The following is a 15,605-nucleotide window of genomic DNA, read 5'->3' on the forward strand; positions in this document are numbered from 1 at the left end:
TCACACATCTAACTGATTAAAAACATTTGGCACAAAGACAGTCGAAATCTTAGAAATATTCAGCCATCACTCCCACTGGAGGGCAAAATTAATCTGTAAAAGTGTGCAGATCACGCAATGCAGTCCTGCTTCACATGTTTATACTACAAAGTTCACTGCAGGTTAGCAGAATAAAGAGTGTTATGGACAACATCATGCAAAATCGAGAGCTGCTGCGAAGTCTGACAATTAGTGTCTTACAGAAACCTCTGAGGCCCTAGTGGGCTGACCATCTTGCCTTTTACACCTTCTGTTGAAGCCAGTCAATCACTTCCGCTTTCTTGCCCTCTCACAAGGTACCACTGCAGTCTCACATGTCGGTGCTTTTTGGAGGATTTCTATAACGTGTAGTGGGAATGGAGCCAGTTTTACCAAGAAGTTAAAAAAAAAAACTCCCGTGAGTTGTCAAGTGAAAGTACTAGTGCCAAAATTTGTGGACCTCTCATCTGAACCCCCCACATACTAGACCCCGTTATTCAGTGATCTAACTCCACAAGGTGCCTAAATGTCTTATCCCTACCAACAGATCAGAGAGATTCTGCTGCCCACTAATTATCTGTGCCTACAGATGTACTTACAAATCTTACTCCGTGTTAAGCCCTGTGGGTGTATTAGTGTTGAGTTTGCGGATGTACAGAGACTCCATTCCCCTTAACTGCTGTTCCCGGTTTCATCCCCTCACATTGATTGGCACTGTATCAAGGTCAAAGTAGCTCACGTCTTCATCACTGCTCCCATGGAGCTCCTCAAAATGTCGCACCACAAGATAACTGTGGTCTCTGTGCAGATGCACTTAGAAGATCATGCTCCCCACATACATCTTGGATCACGTACCACTTGGTACATAGACTGCGAAGTCACTCTTGCAGTGTAAAGGTTTCCTGATTTTCACTGGAGTGTTGGAAAGGGGTGATATGACCTGCGTGGTGTATACTTCATTTCTAAATGCCTCATACTGTTGTGAACCATTTTAGGACACTATTGTAAATTTCCCGATTCATGCCCATATATAGGTATAAATCACTATGTCCTTATATAGGCATAAGAATCATAACCATATTTAGTCATAGCTCATGCAGTCCAAATACGACAGGGCTACTTCCACTAGTTCTGAGAATCTACAACGATTTCTTGGAAAACTCTGCTTCATCAGCTAGGGAGTTTCCCTTGCTCGAGAACTGACTTGTCCAAAAATTTATGGAGTTTTCAAAGAACGGAGTCTTTGATGACGTTATTATGTCCACCTTTACGTCAAACTCTGTCAACTTCAAGGTATAAATATGCCCACACTTGCCTTAGCAAACACACGGTGGTTTGGAGCAGTTCGACTACCTACTTGCCCGACGCATCCTGCTACAGCAAGTGCAGAAGGAAGCCGACCCTCCAGCAGATACACTAAGAGAGACGCTGTCTTTTCTCCTGCAGAGAAATCCAGCTCCAGTGTCTCCAAGCTACCCTTGCGGTTTGCTGGGATATCGAGTCCTGAGCCTGACCTTCTTCATTCCAACCTAAGGTACGGCGCTGATTAGACCCTAAGAGAAATCTTGGACAGATTCTTGGCAAAAGAATACTAGATTTATTTCTACACCTCACTTACTACTTCCTCGTACTAAGCTTAGGTTAGGTACATCGGGGTAGGCGTATTTTAGAAGCACCAGTTGAGTACTTCTAGCCTCTGTTATTCATGTATGTATTTATCTATGGTTTAGGAACCATACAATGATCTTACAGTATTATTTTATTCTACTATTTATACTGTATGCATTATATTTTACTACCAGTTTTACGATTGTAGCAGTTCATTTCTTATGCTTGAGAAAGAAGACTGTTCAATAAAACCTTTTTATTGAAAACACCCGTCTATCTATTTCTCTGCACCTCTGGTGAAATGAACCATGCACAATTGACTGAGTGAAATATCTAACTATTGTTTCCACAACTCTGATGATCAGTTTTATCTTGGGTAAACAAAGTTGTCATGTTTATGCGGAAACAAATCCCTTCTTGTGAATTCGAGAAAAGTTTCTAGTGACCTCTGAGCTGGCTGACACTCACAATTAAGTCTAATGTATTTGATAGAGATCTGGTAGACATAAGTCCTACGTCACATCTGTTGGATAAATTATTCAAATGCGCAGAGCCTATTGGGAACATAGGAACTACAATACAATACTTATGGCACTTCCTAAAACCTGGGCTACCAATGAGACCACCACTGGTCGTGGCCATTTCTGGACTACTAACCACGAGATGTTGCCTCATGGATCTGGCTTTATGGAATGTAATCAGGGGCTTGTCCTGCATAACACACCCTATAGTACGGTCACTCTTTATAAGGTGCCAGTGCTTGTTGAGTATATGCCTGACTTCCTGGTGTTGTATGCAGTATCTCATGGTCATTCGTATGTCTTGTTCCCCTGCTCGCCATTTAGTTTTTGGGAGAACAGCAAGTCATCCGGGTCCCTACTATTTACCTTGCTTCTGGCCGCCTGTACCACCTCTTGGCTACATCCCAAATCTGTTCTCAAGAACTGATGTTCTTCCTGGCTGATTAACCCAGTGTCCCGCCACTGTGACAGTTCTACATGCTATGCTATCCTCCCATTCACTACTTCTGTTCTGTATTTTTTGCGATACCACTCTAAATCATTAAATTGTCAATGTACCTCCATGGTGTACATCACCAACAACCACAGGGCAATATTTCCACCCATGTCAGATTACTGCACAACCTCCTCTTTTCTACTGCTTTCTACCATCAGTTGGCCATATTTGATCATCTGAGAACTTGTAGTAGTCTTTATGCTCCGATCAACACTGGTTTGTAGGCACTTAAGATCTTGCACGACTAAATATGAAAAAATGGCTGTCGAGTCCCTAGGTACCGCATGGACAAATGTGTAATTGGGTTTAAATGGCATGAGGGGGCTGTCATACACATCTAGTCCTTGTTCTAATATCAGCTCCTCTTCAGAGACGCTCCCATTTCCACACCCTTTCTTTCGAATGTCTCCAATTCCATCAATAGTTCAGTGCCTGAGACTTGTAGGTTGCCCATTTTTCTCTGAGGACCTGGTTGTGGATTTCGTCGAGTTGTTTTATTCAGATGAATCAATGAATGAAATGTTTTATTGTTAACGTTAATTAAAACCATGACAATACATTTCCTAATTAGCTAGTGAACTGTAGTAAAAATTATTGTAGGATTCCTAAAACCGATTTAAAAAAAAAACTTGTGGTTAACCGTTATCAGCTCTCAATTCTGTATAAAATGCCATCAGTCCGTCGTTCAGTCTCTTAGTGATATGCTGAGGTTTCCAGATGGTCGTCGTTAGCAGGTGATAAGACCAAAGCTTATTTAATGCCTAGTCGGCTGCACAAGAGGGAATGTTTCTACAGACGTTCTTAGCCAACTGTTCAATTATTTAAAAAAAATGCAAGTTCTGGGTCAGGACCTGTCAGTCTTGATGTTAAGGTACTATGCTCAGGGACCATCATAGTTTATTTATTATTATTATTTATTTATGTATTTGTTTTAAATGTGTTCGCATGTGCTGAGTGGAACTTTATTAATTGGCAGTTCAGTGGGATATCTGTTGGGTCCAAGCCTGCTATAATAGCGGATCTGCATGTCCTTATGCCTCTGAAGTTCATGGCATGTTTTAGAAAGGTGGTTTGTGCTTCTGATAGTTTTGGACAAATGCAGACTAAATGAACGAAGTCCTCTTTACTACTCCCACATAGTCTGCAGTCTTTCGGCCCTTTGTGTGCCCATGTTGCTGATCTGCGAAGAAATAACAGTTTGCCTCGGCGCAAGGCCATTAGTTGTAGCTTCCGCGAGGCCGAAAATGTGATATATTTAAGTACGGTGCTGAGTAAGTGTCTTATAGTTGGTAATTACCATCCAGGCATGTTTTCTCTTACTGAGGATGTTTTTGTCGACTAGCAAAGAGTGAAATTTTGATGACCTATTTATGGCTTGCTTGAAGGCTGAATAAGACCAGTTGATTTCCCAGAGCTCGCATGTACCGGTTTCTGATAAGGCTTTGTTTTAGATAATGGTTGTGTGGGGACATTTCATAGTGCTCTAGTTCCTCCCACAACGCCTTATTTAGTTCCGAGTCTGCTGTGTTTAGCTTCAGGCTATACCATTGTTTAATGGTTGTATACGTTCTCCCCAGTGTTTTATTAGTTACTCCAAATTCTAACCTTCTTTGCGCTGGAGATGCGGTCTGATGGATTTGAAAGACTCTTTTATAAATTAAAATTTGAGATTTATTTAGCAGGTCAGCGTCTTTCCCGTGTAGTGCAGGGCTGCCATATGATAGGGTTGGTAGCATTTTGGCTTTTATTACTGCTAGAAGGGGTTTAAATGATGGCCCCTTCAGTTTTTTTGCTAACGACCAGAAAGCGAACGATAGGGCGTTTGTCCTCTGGGCCATGTATGTTTTTTTGCTCCCGGTATTTATTCCTGTTGTCCGTTTAAAAACCCAGGTACTTATAAATGGATACGGCGTCTAGTTTTTTGCCCTCTAGTTGAAGTTGCTGATTGGCCGTCCGATGTCTAGTGATCAACAATGTTTTGCTTTTTGAGGTGTTTATCTCTAGCCTGTTGTTGGCTATGTATTCCAGCATTCCTACTAGTGATCTTTGTAGGCCGATCTTAGGCTCATTAGGATGACATCGTCCGCATATGAGAAGTGAGATAATGATAAGAAGCCTAATTTGGGTGGATGAGATATAATCCTATTAAGTTTTGGTGCCAAGTCTGCCATGAAAAGGTTGAAAAGATGTGGGCCCAGAACACATCCTTGTTTTAGCCCTTTGGTGGTTGTAACCTTTCTTGATAGCCTTTAGCCGTCTCCTAGCTTTACTCTCATCCATGTTTGAGTATAGAAGTAGTATTCCTCTGAGTGTTTTTTCCGGGATGTTCCACTTGTGCGGTTTTCCCCATAAGATGCGACTGTCCGCACTGTCAAATGCTGCCTTTAAGTCGACAAAACAGAGGTGAAGCTGTTGTTTCCTCTGAATATTTTTGTCGGCGATCATCGAAAGCAACAGGATGTTTGTAATTAACCCACACCCTTTTCTGAACCCTGTTTGATTGAGGCGTATCCGTTTTAAAGTGTCAGACCAGGTTGTCAATTCTTTTAGTAATAGCGAGGCGTAAAACTTTGCAGCCATGTCCAGAAGTGCTATTAACCTGTAGTTGGACGTTCTGTTGCCTCCTTTGAAGATTGGTGTAATTACTGCCCCATGCCAGCTTGAGGGAATTTGTCTTTCTTTCTCCACCTCATCAAATAGGTTTTTTAGTCTTCCTCTCCAGAAGTCGAGGGCGGAGTTAAAGATTATTGGGGGGATGCCGTTCGGTCCTGGGGCCCCATTTCCACTGCACTTCAAGATTACTTTTTTTTACATCTTCAACACTAAAGCTTTGTTTTCCAAGTGTGGACCAAGAACCACTAGCTTCTTCCCATTGTGTGGCATCTATGGTTTGCAATTCTGGTGGATAGCAAGTTGGTCTGATATGTATGTTCTGTGAGATAATCCTAACGTAGTCTATTTGTTCCTCTTGTCCCTTGGTAATTACTTGCCCCTTGTCTCTCCGTATTTGGTGGTTCAGCGATTCAATGTCTGTGAATCTGTTTACCAATAATGAGACCCAAACTTCTTCTTGTACACTTAAGACAGTTGGATTCACGGGCCGCCTTAGCACGTTTATTATTCCCCAGAATGCACTTGAATTGATGTTCTTGGCGGTGTATAGTAATTTAGCCCAAAAGTTGTCATTCTGTCGTCTTTTATGTTCCCACGTCGTCTTTTTATATTCTTTCTTCAGCTTCCGTATTAATTCACAATCCTGGCAGGTCATCTCAGTTCATTTTTGGCTCCTGATCAGGGGAGAAGCCAGTACTGTACCTTTAACCCCAGTACTGAACTGCAAAAGTAATCCTTACCGGGTTTACTAGTATTTTCTCCATAGGAACCCATTGTTTGTTTTTCTATGAAATTTCTTCCAAGTGTCTACTTTTGAAAACTTTAAATATTCTTTAAAAATCATACGAAATACTGAAACGCAATTACCTACCTGTTTTAAGCTAAGACCCCAGTGCTGGCCCTGTGAGACCAGTGCTGGATTACAAAAGTAACGCAATCGTACTTTACCTGCAACCTGAATTGTCTCCCATAGAATAACATTGTCAGATTTACCTTGAAAAGTTTCTAAGTGTGAACTTTTAAAACCGCTTTATATTCATGAAAAGTCACTACAGTAACTAAACGTTTTTGCTAATCTGGTTTCAGTTTAGACCCCAGGACTGAATCTAGGATTTAGACCTGGAACTACTAAAGTAATCTACACTGTAATTAACTGTACTTTTCTGATGATAATCCATTGAGCTCAATGCTAAAGTGTGCCTAGACTTGGGTTGCCTTCAGCAACCCCTGTACCTATTGTGTTTACATACCTGATTGCTTCCTTGCAAAGTAATTACATGAAAGCCTTCATGTCTAGCAAAGCATATTTTTATACCTGTTGGTTCTAAAAATATATCTATATCTTTGGATATAACCACCACTGGCCTGGAGTTCAGTCTTTGTGTGTGAAACCTTTTGCTGACTGAGTGTGTACAACAAATGCTTTGCACTGCCCTCTGGTACTGCCTTACTGATCGACCAAGCTACCACTTTGGAGAGTAAGGTCAGTACTGACTTTAACCTCTGTTATACCTCTGGAGTTTGTGGACTCCATACACACTGTACTTCCTTATTGTCTAGTATATATAGAGCCACTTTCTCACACATGGGATCTTGAAAGAAAGGTAATTGTTGATGTATGCATTTGGTGCTCCTGCGTGGAGTTGTAAGTTAATGTATCCTGGCAATTTTGTTATTCATAGTCCTCCTCTGATAATTTTTTTTCCAAATCTCCCAGGGTGCGTACCTCCAGTGCAAATGCATTCATCTTATTTGTTAGTTTCAGCCCCATCGTTTACTTCTCTGCTCCACTGGTGATATTTTGGCTTTTCCATGTAATTCACAATACTGGTCAACAGCAAAGTTAACTGTTAGCTCTTCTAGGAGGTCTAGCTCTAAACCGGTGTGCAGCTTTAGGGAAAGAGGAAAGGGGTCTGGCTGTAGCTTACATTTTACTTATTTTGATTGTTTGTGCTGCATGGTTTGTGTGATTGTGGTTAAGTGTGGCTGTTAATATTTTTTCTCCCCATTTGGAATGGTACGAAGCATAAATGCGTATCATTCCACCAGCATGGCATATACTGTGTAATAGGATTGTGCTTGTAGTTTTAGAGATGTCTTCCTTTTTCACTTACTTGCACAGGACTTTTGGAGCGGGAATATATACATTTGAAACTGGGGAAAAATCTACATGCATTTCTTCATTACCACTTACTCAGAAGCACACACCATAGTAAATATACTTTTACCCGTGTGAACATTGTCAAATATTTTATTTACCTTTGTGAATTGGGCTCCAGTTTCTTTTTTAGGCCTCACCTAGGCAGTACTTGCCCTGTCTCTATGAGCCATGCTGTATTCGGGATATGGGCATTAAGCTCTGCCCACTTTCCTCCCATCTTAGTAATTGGCTCCTGTTACTGTCTGTTGTAAATGGTGGCTTTTCATTGGTCAATATCCTTAGTAGTCCCTCCTTAGTTCTGTTGTAACCTCCCATGAGGACTGGCCATCTTGCGTGTGTTTTTACTCCGTGTTTTATTTACAGTCTAAGAGGACTATTTTGTTAAATGACATTCTCTAAAAGCATGCACAACATGCTTTCATGCAGCAGCTTTTTTCTAAGTAGCGCAGGCCCCCTTTAACTTATGTTATGTTTTTTTATTAAAAAATTGCAGCCGCGCTATTAATGCTGCTCATGCCATAATATAGTTTCTTTACTGCACTGTCGTTTTAAGACGCGCTTTGTCATTTTTTCAAAGCGTGAGGCACGCTTCAGGTTCCAGAATGGCAGCGACGCATTTCTTTTGTTATGTGCAGCTTGTCCAAATTAATCAACACAGTAAACAGCGGCACCCACGGCTTGCAGCCCCTCATCCCCGTCCCTGGGTGCCGCTCTGTAGATTTCAGTACGGCGCCCGCTTTTGGTTTCAGCATGGTGCCCGCTATTCACTTTCATATTAACAACACGCGCAATATCTCTGAGTAAAGCAGCCCGTCACGCCCGCTTAACCTTTAAAAATGGCGGCCATGCCTTATTTATTTTCTTCTTTGTTTTGTTATGTGCACCTTGCTAAACTTTTTCAACCACACTGGCATGCCGCGTTTCATCTGGAACAGTGGCTGCCGTGTGCCTTTCGTATAGTGTGACTCAACAAATAATTTTTTTTAAATGATACTTTGTTATGCAGGGGTACGCCATGCTTGATCGTAATGGCGACCGCGCGCAATTCTTTTTTAGCTACACACTGTTTACTTTCTGAATCTGATGTAATTGTGCCACCTGAAGATGACGGCTCTTCTCGGCAGGCTACTATATATGCGATTTGGTAAGTGCTCATAAACTTGAAGGGTTTCATGGCGCTAATCCACACTTCTGGTGTATAAATAATTTGTCGATGTTATATGCCCTGCTTTCCGGTCTATGATCACATAACTTCCTCTTTCGGTGAGACTTTGGCATCCAGTTTTTGTCAACGACTTCCTGTTGTATCTGCTTTGCATGTATTCTACTTTTTTTTCATAGACTCAACATACAGCGACACTACAAGGGCATCTTCGGATTTACTGACCAAAATAAAAAAACTTGTATCCTCCCCATCCAGCTTGACCCGCTTGGACACTATCCTTTACTCCCATTTGTTTCCTACTTCAAACAGATAACCACCCCTGTTTCAGCCTGTCTTTTGTGCCCCTACTGACAAACTTGTCAGAATTTGCACCATGGACCTTTGACCCCACCTCGCTACGCCCTTCTCAGCTATGCTGTACAAATACACTGTACTGCGGCCGTGAAACAGATTATCCCATCCAGCCCTCTGCAAACTTTTTCCTGATTGGATTTTTTTCTAAGAAGAGAGCCAAGACAGGCATGCAACTCTCATTGGGCTGGAATAGTTTTACCCCCTCCACCGTCATGTACTGGGGGATGCCGCTTGCCAAATTTCTGAGTAAAGCATCTTGTTTGGGCCTTCACTTTTCTCAAGCCCGTTTATATTTATATGTACCTGCTTGCTCTTAGAATATGAACAATTTACTTTTTAACCAAGCATTTGCAATGCAATAGGTCTCGCATTACTGAAAGTTTGAACTATTGGCGTTACAAATAAAGATGCAAAGCCAATATCTCAAACTTTCAGTAACGTGAGACCTATTGCATTGCAAATGCGTGTTTGTTTTTTAGCTCTAGTGAAGAACAATGTCAATTAAATACCTTGTTTATTACGGTTAAAAAAATACACATTTGTCAATTGCATATATTAAACCCCACCCACATTATTTACTTCTCAAATCCCTTTATTTGTAAGAATGCAATATACAAAACTGTTGCTACATAACTAAAAAGGATTCTTTGTTTTGTTGGATTCAGGCCAGTTACCTTATCTTAATGTAGAGTATATTTTTAATAGAAGATTAAAAGGCTCCAGTCTTTCCCTATTATTGTTTAAACACTTCAAATGGTTTAAATATGTGTGTAGTATATCTGACATCAATAACGTTTTTGAAACATTGCTATCGACCAACCAGTGGTAGTATAGTGGCTGAATGCAGAAAAGAATATTGTGAAGTACTTTAGATTTGTGTAACTACTTCTTTTTTTGGCTCGCGTATTAGTCTTTGGGGATCCTGGGGTGCTAAAATATGTAAAAAACAGGAAATTACCAAGGCTGGATAAGTAATTTTTCTGGTTAACCCATCCACCCCCCCCTTTTTTTCTTCCTATGATCATAACCAGGTGCATGAAAAGAACAGACGTTTTACATTTGGACCTGGATAATTTAGGGAGGTTACTTTCAAATCGGTGAGATTGGAGTGGGTGGAGAAAAAAATCATGATGTGTATATAACATATTTGAGGGCTTTTATTGCATAAAATACAGTGGTATACAAACCATTGTTTCACAAAGAACTGCAAAATGTGGAAAATATTCCGTTTCCCTTCGAAATTCTGATTTCATCATCGTATAACAGTCCCAAAACTTCTGAACAGACCTTTATCATTGTCTTAAGTTACCATGACTATGCAGCATGGAGGACGAAATTATGTGGCAAGGTTTTCTTAATCGGGCAGCAAAAATGCAAATTATGCAGTACCTTGTCATTTTTTTTTATCCATTATGGCTAGAAACATTTTTGTGATATCTGCACATTATGCAGCAAATGATGTGGTAAATGCAGTAAATATATAATTATGTGGTAAGTGCTGCAGCCACAAAATTGCTTAAATCCTCTGGCCCTCTGCATCAGACACATCTTCTACTGGTCTTATCTATCATCACCCAGTACTGTACCAACCCATACACCAGCTCTCACCAACTGGACAAGTATAAAATAACTGAAGAGGGCTGCTCTATACTGATAGCCAATATGAAGACTCTAATCTAGTCCGCCACTGCACATCCTAACTAACTAAATACTATGACTGTGTCTTTACATCTCAAAATGGCAATCAGATATGGGATGGTATTACCTAAGCCCATTGTAGTAGATAGCCTCACTTCCAACCATGCCAGCTCAGGGCTTTAAACCTTCACACTAAATATCTGTGATTAGACGGACCTGTGCTGTAAATTGGCCGACGATCCTAAGAAATACCATAAAGAGACCTGCAGAGCTGCTCACAGCTGCCAGCTAACTGAAAACTATAAATGCTGAGTCAGTCTCGTACCTCCTTACCCATCACACTGCTGAGCGTTGCGTACTATAACACGATAACTGCATCTTGGTGGTCATACCGCACAACATGGAAACCCTTCCCTCATCGAATCAAGCACAGACAACACCTTTCGACCACACACCCTAAACTACGTTGCATGCGGCACCTGTAGGCAAGCGCTTCAGAGCCCCACCTAGTAAGCAGTATATAAATGTTGCAAAGGAATACAAAGTGAAAGTTTTACTTTATTTTATTTTTTTGTTTTAATATATCATCTGTTAACAGAAGATAACATTGACACAACTGTTTATTTCTATGTATAAAACTGCAGAACATAGTTTTAAGTTTGTTTTTTCATACAAAAGTGCAATGTACCAATGTTATTAACAGAGCTTCACAAGTTGCATTCCTAAAATGTATTGTTCTTTTGTTTCTTAAGCAAAACCATGTCAAGCCAGACCCAAGAAGAAGGTGTTAAAACAATGGACAGTTTTTGATGTTGAGAGCCCTCATCAGAAAATCATTAATTCAAAACTGCTAAACTGGAGCATGCCATTGTGTTCATCCCAGACTATGAAAGAGACCGTGTTTCAAGAACCTCGGAAACCAACTCCTGTGACTTTCAGTATTTCTGGACAAACTCCCAAAAGTTTGAAAGAAATTAAAGAAAACATTGAAGATGAACGTATTGTATCTAAACAGGCTTGTGGTAACCAGCGTGATGCAAGACTAAAGTCTTGTAGGAGAAGCATTGATGGTCTGGATTCATACAGACATACTGGCCGTGAATCTGGCACCAACAATAAAAAAGGAAAGTTTGAAAATGTCATGGATCAGCCTTCTCAAAAGACCTCTAACATCCTTGAGGCCAATGAGTCTTCTCACTGTTTGATCAATGATTATACTAAAGACATTGAAAACCACTTCAGTCAAGATCAATCTTGCTTCCCTGACTTAAATAATCTTTCCCCCAACATGTGCTTTATAGCTTCTAAGACTCCACCTACTAACCATAACAGAAGTTTCTCTTTAGCAAACACATCTTTCATAGACTTGAAGACGCCCCCCACTTTAGCAGACAAGAGCATTTGTGTCAAAGATTTGGAAAGACCTGTGACCAATGATTCAAATATTCTGAAGACTCCTATGAACTTTTCTACTGTTACTGTATCCGAACTCGGTATTTCCCCAGAAGCATTCACTTTTAAATCTTCAGGTAAGGGCAATATAATTCCTCTTTATTTGCCTTAATGCATTTCTTTTTATTTAATTTGTTCTCTTCTGTAATCTCTCTGTACCAGCTACGGGACCCACATGGCATTTCTTAGAAAAGGCATCCTTCGAATGTCTAGTAGTCGTACTGTGGAAATGCGTGTTAGTGACCCACCTGTTCTCTTTTTTTTTTTGTTTATGGCTAAAATTGCAGTACATCATTTTAGGTTTGTTTCTTAATGGGAATGCACGAGGAAAGGAGTACGTGTTAGTGACACTGTAGTTATGGTTGCGCTGTTTGATCAAATAAACGCCTTTCCTATGAACTATCATAACTCTGAAACTGTTAGATGAATTCACACAGCACCACCTTAAAAAGTATACACTCAAAATTGATGCTGAAAGTTTTGTTCAGGTAAAGGGAGCTGAAGCTGTGGAGTTTGTGGCATTCTTAAAAGGGGCTGAAGACGTGTTTCCCCCAAAAGTTAAATTTACCTTTCTCAATCCCATAGGATTTTCTACTCTATACTGGACCAGGAACTGCTCGACAAACTAAGAATGAGCTTTACATGAAGATAGTTTGCCCGCATTGCTTGGTTTTGTGCTAATTCGTTCTATAGTTTGTACCCTACTCTGGGATTTTTTTTAGATATCTTAAAGTTGGGGCTGACAGCTGGGTCTTGTACCAAAATTTGATTCTGAAGTTGGAATTTTCCAGAAGCGCTAGTAATGTAGGCAGCGTTCAGTAATGCACGGCAGCATCAGCTGGAGAAGTGGAACTAAGACATGAGGTAAAATAAGAATCTACAGGTTTCCTTATTAGTACAAATAAAAGCAGAAGAATATGATCTCGAAATACATCTGAAACAGCTGAAGGACTCTACTCCCCATGCACTCCTCTGCCCCATTTTACGCCACACTACGCCATTGCACTGTACACCACTGCAATCTATTCTGCGCCGCTCCAAGTCACTCTACGCCATTGCACTGTATGCCACTGCAAACTACTCTGCCTGGGGGGCGTGGCTTAGCCGGCTGCGAAATGGCCACACTCTAGTGGGCTCTGCTGGCCTAGCTCAATATCCTTCATAATCCTGCAGGCATTTTACCCATCCCCACCATCTACTAGCAATACCGCATCTCACCTGTTCGGACGGTGTGTTTTGAGACAGTTTCCAACTTCCTGGGCCGCTGCTGAGCCGAGAACTGCCGCTGTGCGAGGCCCGGCCAGGGCCCTGTGGCACGCGCGGTTTGCCGCTCCTCCTGGATCCGGCGGCGGGATTCTGACCTGGACCGGACTTTCACCTGAAGCGGCGTCTCCTCCCTGCAGACAACGTTGCTGGTAGGTCTGCTCCTGCGGGGGCGGTTTGAGACGGGGCTGTGGGTGTGCTCGCCAAACCGCCCGTCCCGGCCCACGCGCTCCCAGGAGCCTCTACTCCCCCTCAGGCATCGCGTGTCTGGGCCTCGACCCTAGCGAGGTGAGCGGCGCACTCCCCTTGAGGCCCCCCCCCCCCAATATGCTGCGGGCAGTCCCCCGCCCTCCACGACCTTCAGCTTCCCAGTGACTGCAACTGCCGGCTCCTGACTTCGCCCTGAAGACTTCTGTGGCTCCCGCTGCCGTAATCCCTGGGGTCTAGTTGGCTGCTGAGGCCCGTCTCGCTGCCTTTCGCCTGGACTTCTGCTGGCTCAATGGCCGCTGCGACCCGCTGCCTCCTCTCCCGGTGACCGGCGCATATTCCCGGCGCTGCCGGGCTCTCACCCTGCATCTGACGCCGGCTGGCCCCTGCTGCCGGTCCACAACGTATCTCTGGACCGTGAACCGGTGGAGCTCCCTGACCTGCCTTCAGCCTAGTGTCTGCCTGGCTGGGCCTCCTCTTCCTGTTGGCCCAGCACCCTGCCTCGTATTTTTCATTTCTGCTGTGTCGTGATTCGCTGGCATACCCGTGGATACATAAACATCTGAGAGTTGGCTCTGGCCTCAGTTGCTGCCCTAGCTGCCTGCTGCAATTTGCCACGACCAGCCCTTCCTGGACAGGACAGGGCCACTCTGCCACCACTTTGGCTGGTTAGTGGCCTGACTGGGACGCCTGCCTGGTGCCGGACAGCTCGCTCATTGGATCCATTCTTTCCCTACGAACAGCCCACCTGAACTGTGGGTCCCCACTGGCCGGCTGCACCTTAAGCACCCTGGTCTGCTCCTCAAATTTGCGGCCTCCTCTCCTGCCATCCAGTTGCTCCGATAATAATGAAGATTTGGAGGCGCGCTCACAAATAGCAATCTCCTCATCACTGGAGTGCCCGAGTCCACCAACATCTCCCGCATGGAGGACTACGTGGAGCAGCTGGCCCGGGAGCTCTTTGGTGACATCCTCTCACCGGTTTTCATTGTTGAGTGTGCCCATCGCTCCATTGGCCCCTGTCCGCCCCTGGCTTGCCGGCACATCCCATTATTGCCATAATATTGAACTTCAGGGACCACAACAGCATCGGCTGGGCGGCCAGGGAGAAAGGGGACATTCGCCATCAAGGAAATCACCTCTCTTTTTACCCGGACCACATATCGCGGTTGAGGCGGCTCGCCGGGAATTCCTACTGGCCAAACTGATCCTACAGAAACATGAGATCCCCTACTCGCTAGCGTACCCAGCCAAGCTGCGTGTCAAACAGGGCGCAAAGACTTTCACCTTCCCGGATCCTAGAGAGGCACTGGCATTTGCTAAAAAACTCAAGTCTCACCGTTCTTTACCTGCAAATTCCCAAGTTGCTGCTGCTGATAACATCAGTGACAATGACTGAATCCTTTTCTGTCTGTTGCATCCTTAGGACTGCTTCTTCTCGCGGTCTATAATTTCAATTTAGACTTCTGGTTCCTGCGGCCCTCCGAGGCATCATTCTTAGTCTGTTTGTCTCCGATGTGCGGTTCTTTTTAGGTCTCGTCCTTTTCCATTGCGAAGCAATGGGAAATGGAGGAGAATTCAAGTGCTCCATCGGATAGTCAAACCACTGCTTTTTTCCGTGGCGTTTTCTTCGAGTGCACGTACAGGCACGCGCATTTGGCCCATACACTTTCATGGCCATCTGTTCCTGTTCCTAATGGCCCTCCCCTCCCCCAGCACAGAGCGCGCATCGCGGCCGCACAGCACATCAAAGGGCTTCTCCCAGCGTGTGCTGTGCGGCGTCTCCTCCCCTAATTATGTGGCCGGCCGTACTTGTGTTTCCTGGCCGCTTCCCGGCCGATCAACTTGTATCAGTTTGCTTACATTACCATGGTTTAAGGCACACATAATTTCCTGTATCATGCCTTGCACTCCCTACCTTCTCGGGACATTCTTTGCACTTGTAATCATAGCAAACAAGGTAACTTTCGGATCAGCTACGGTCAGACAGCTATCTTGTTCGCTGTCCTTGTTTTCGACGTTTTATGTTCTCTTCCTAAGCCTTACATCAGTGACGGCCCTTCGCTAGCCTTGCACACCAAAGCCTGTGATGTCACTTATATCACAGTT

At 43.2% G+C, this 15,605-nt stretch overlaps 1 protein-coding gene across 3 annotated transcripts in view; it reads left to right on the top strand.

The window, feature by feature from the left end:
- The window catches only part of CDCA2 (cell division cycle associated 2), a 484,453-nt gene that overhangs the window by 72,415 nt on the left and 396,433 nt on the right, over positions 1-15,605 (top strand). For all 3 annotated transcript variants that reach the window (XM_078666604.1, XM_078666606.1, XM_078666605.1), the window contains exon 3: positions 11,327-12,103. In XM_078666604.1, coding sequence (XP_078522730.1) covers positions 11,327-12,103 — 777 coding nt within the window. The remainder of the gene's footprint in view (positions 1-11,326; positions 12,104-15,605) is intronic.

This window comes from Lissotriton helveticus, chromosome 11, assembly GCF_964261635.1.
Source record: "Lissotriton helveticus chromosome 11, aLisHel1.1, whole genome shotgun sequence".
Taxonomy (NCBI): Eukaryota; Metazoa; Chordata; class Amphibia; order Caudata; family Salamandridae; genus Lissotriton; species Lissotriton helveticus.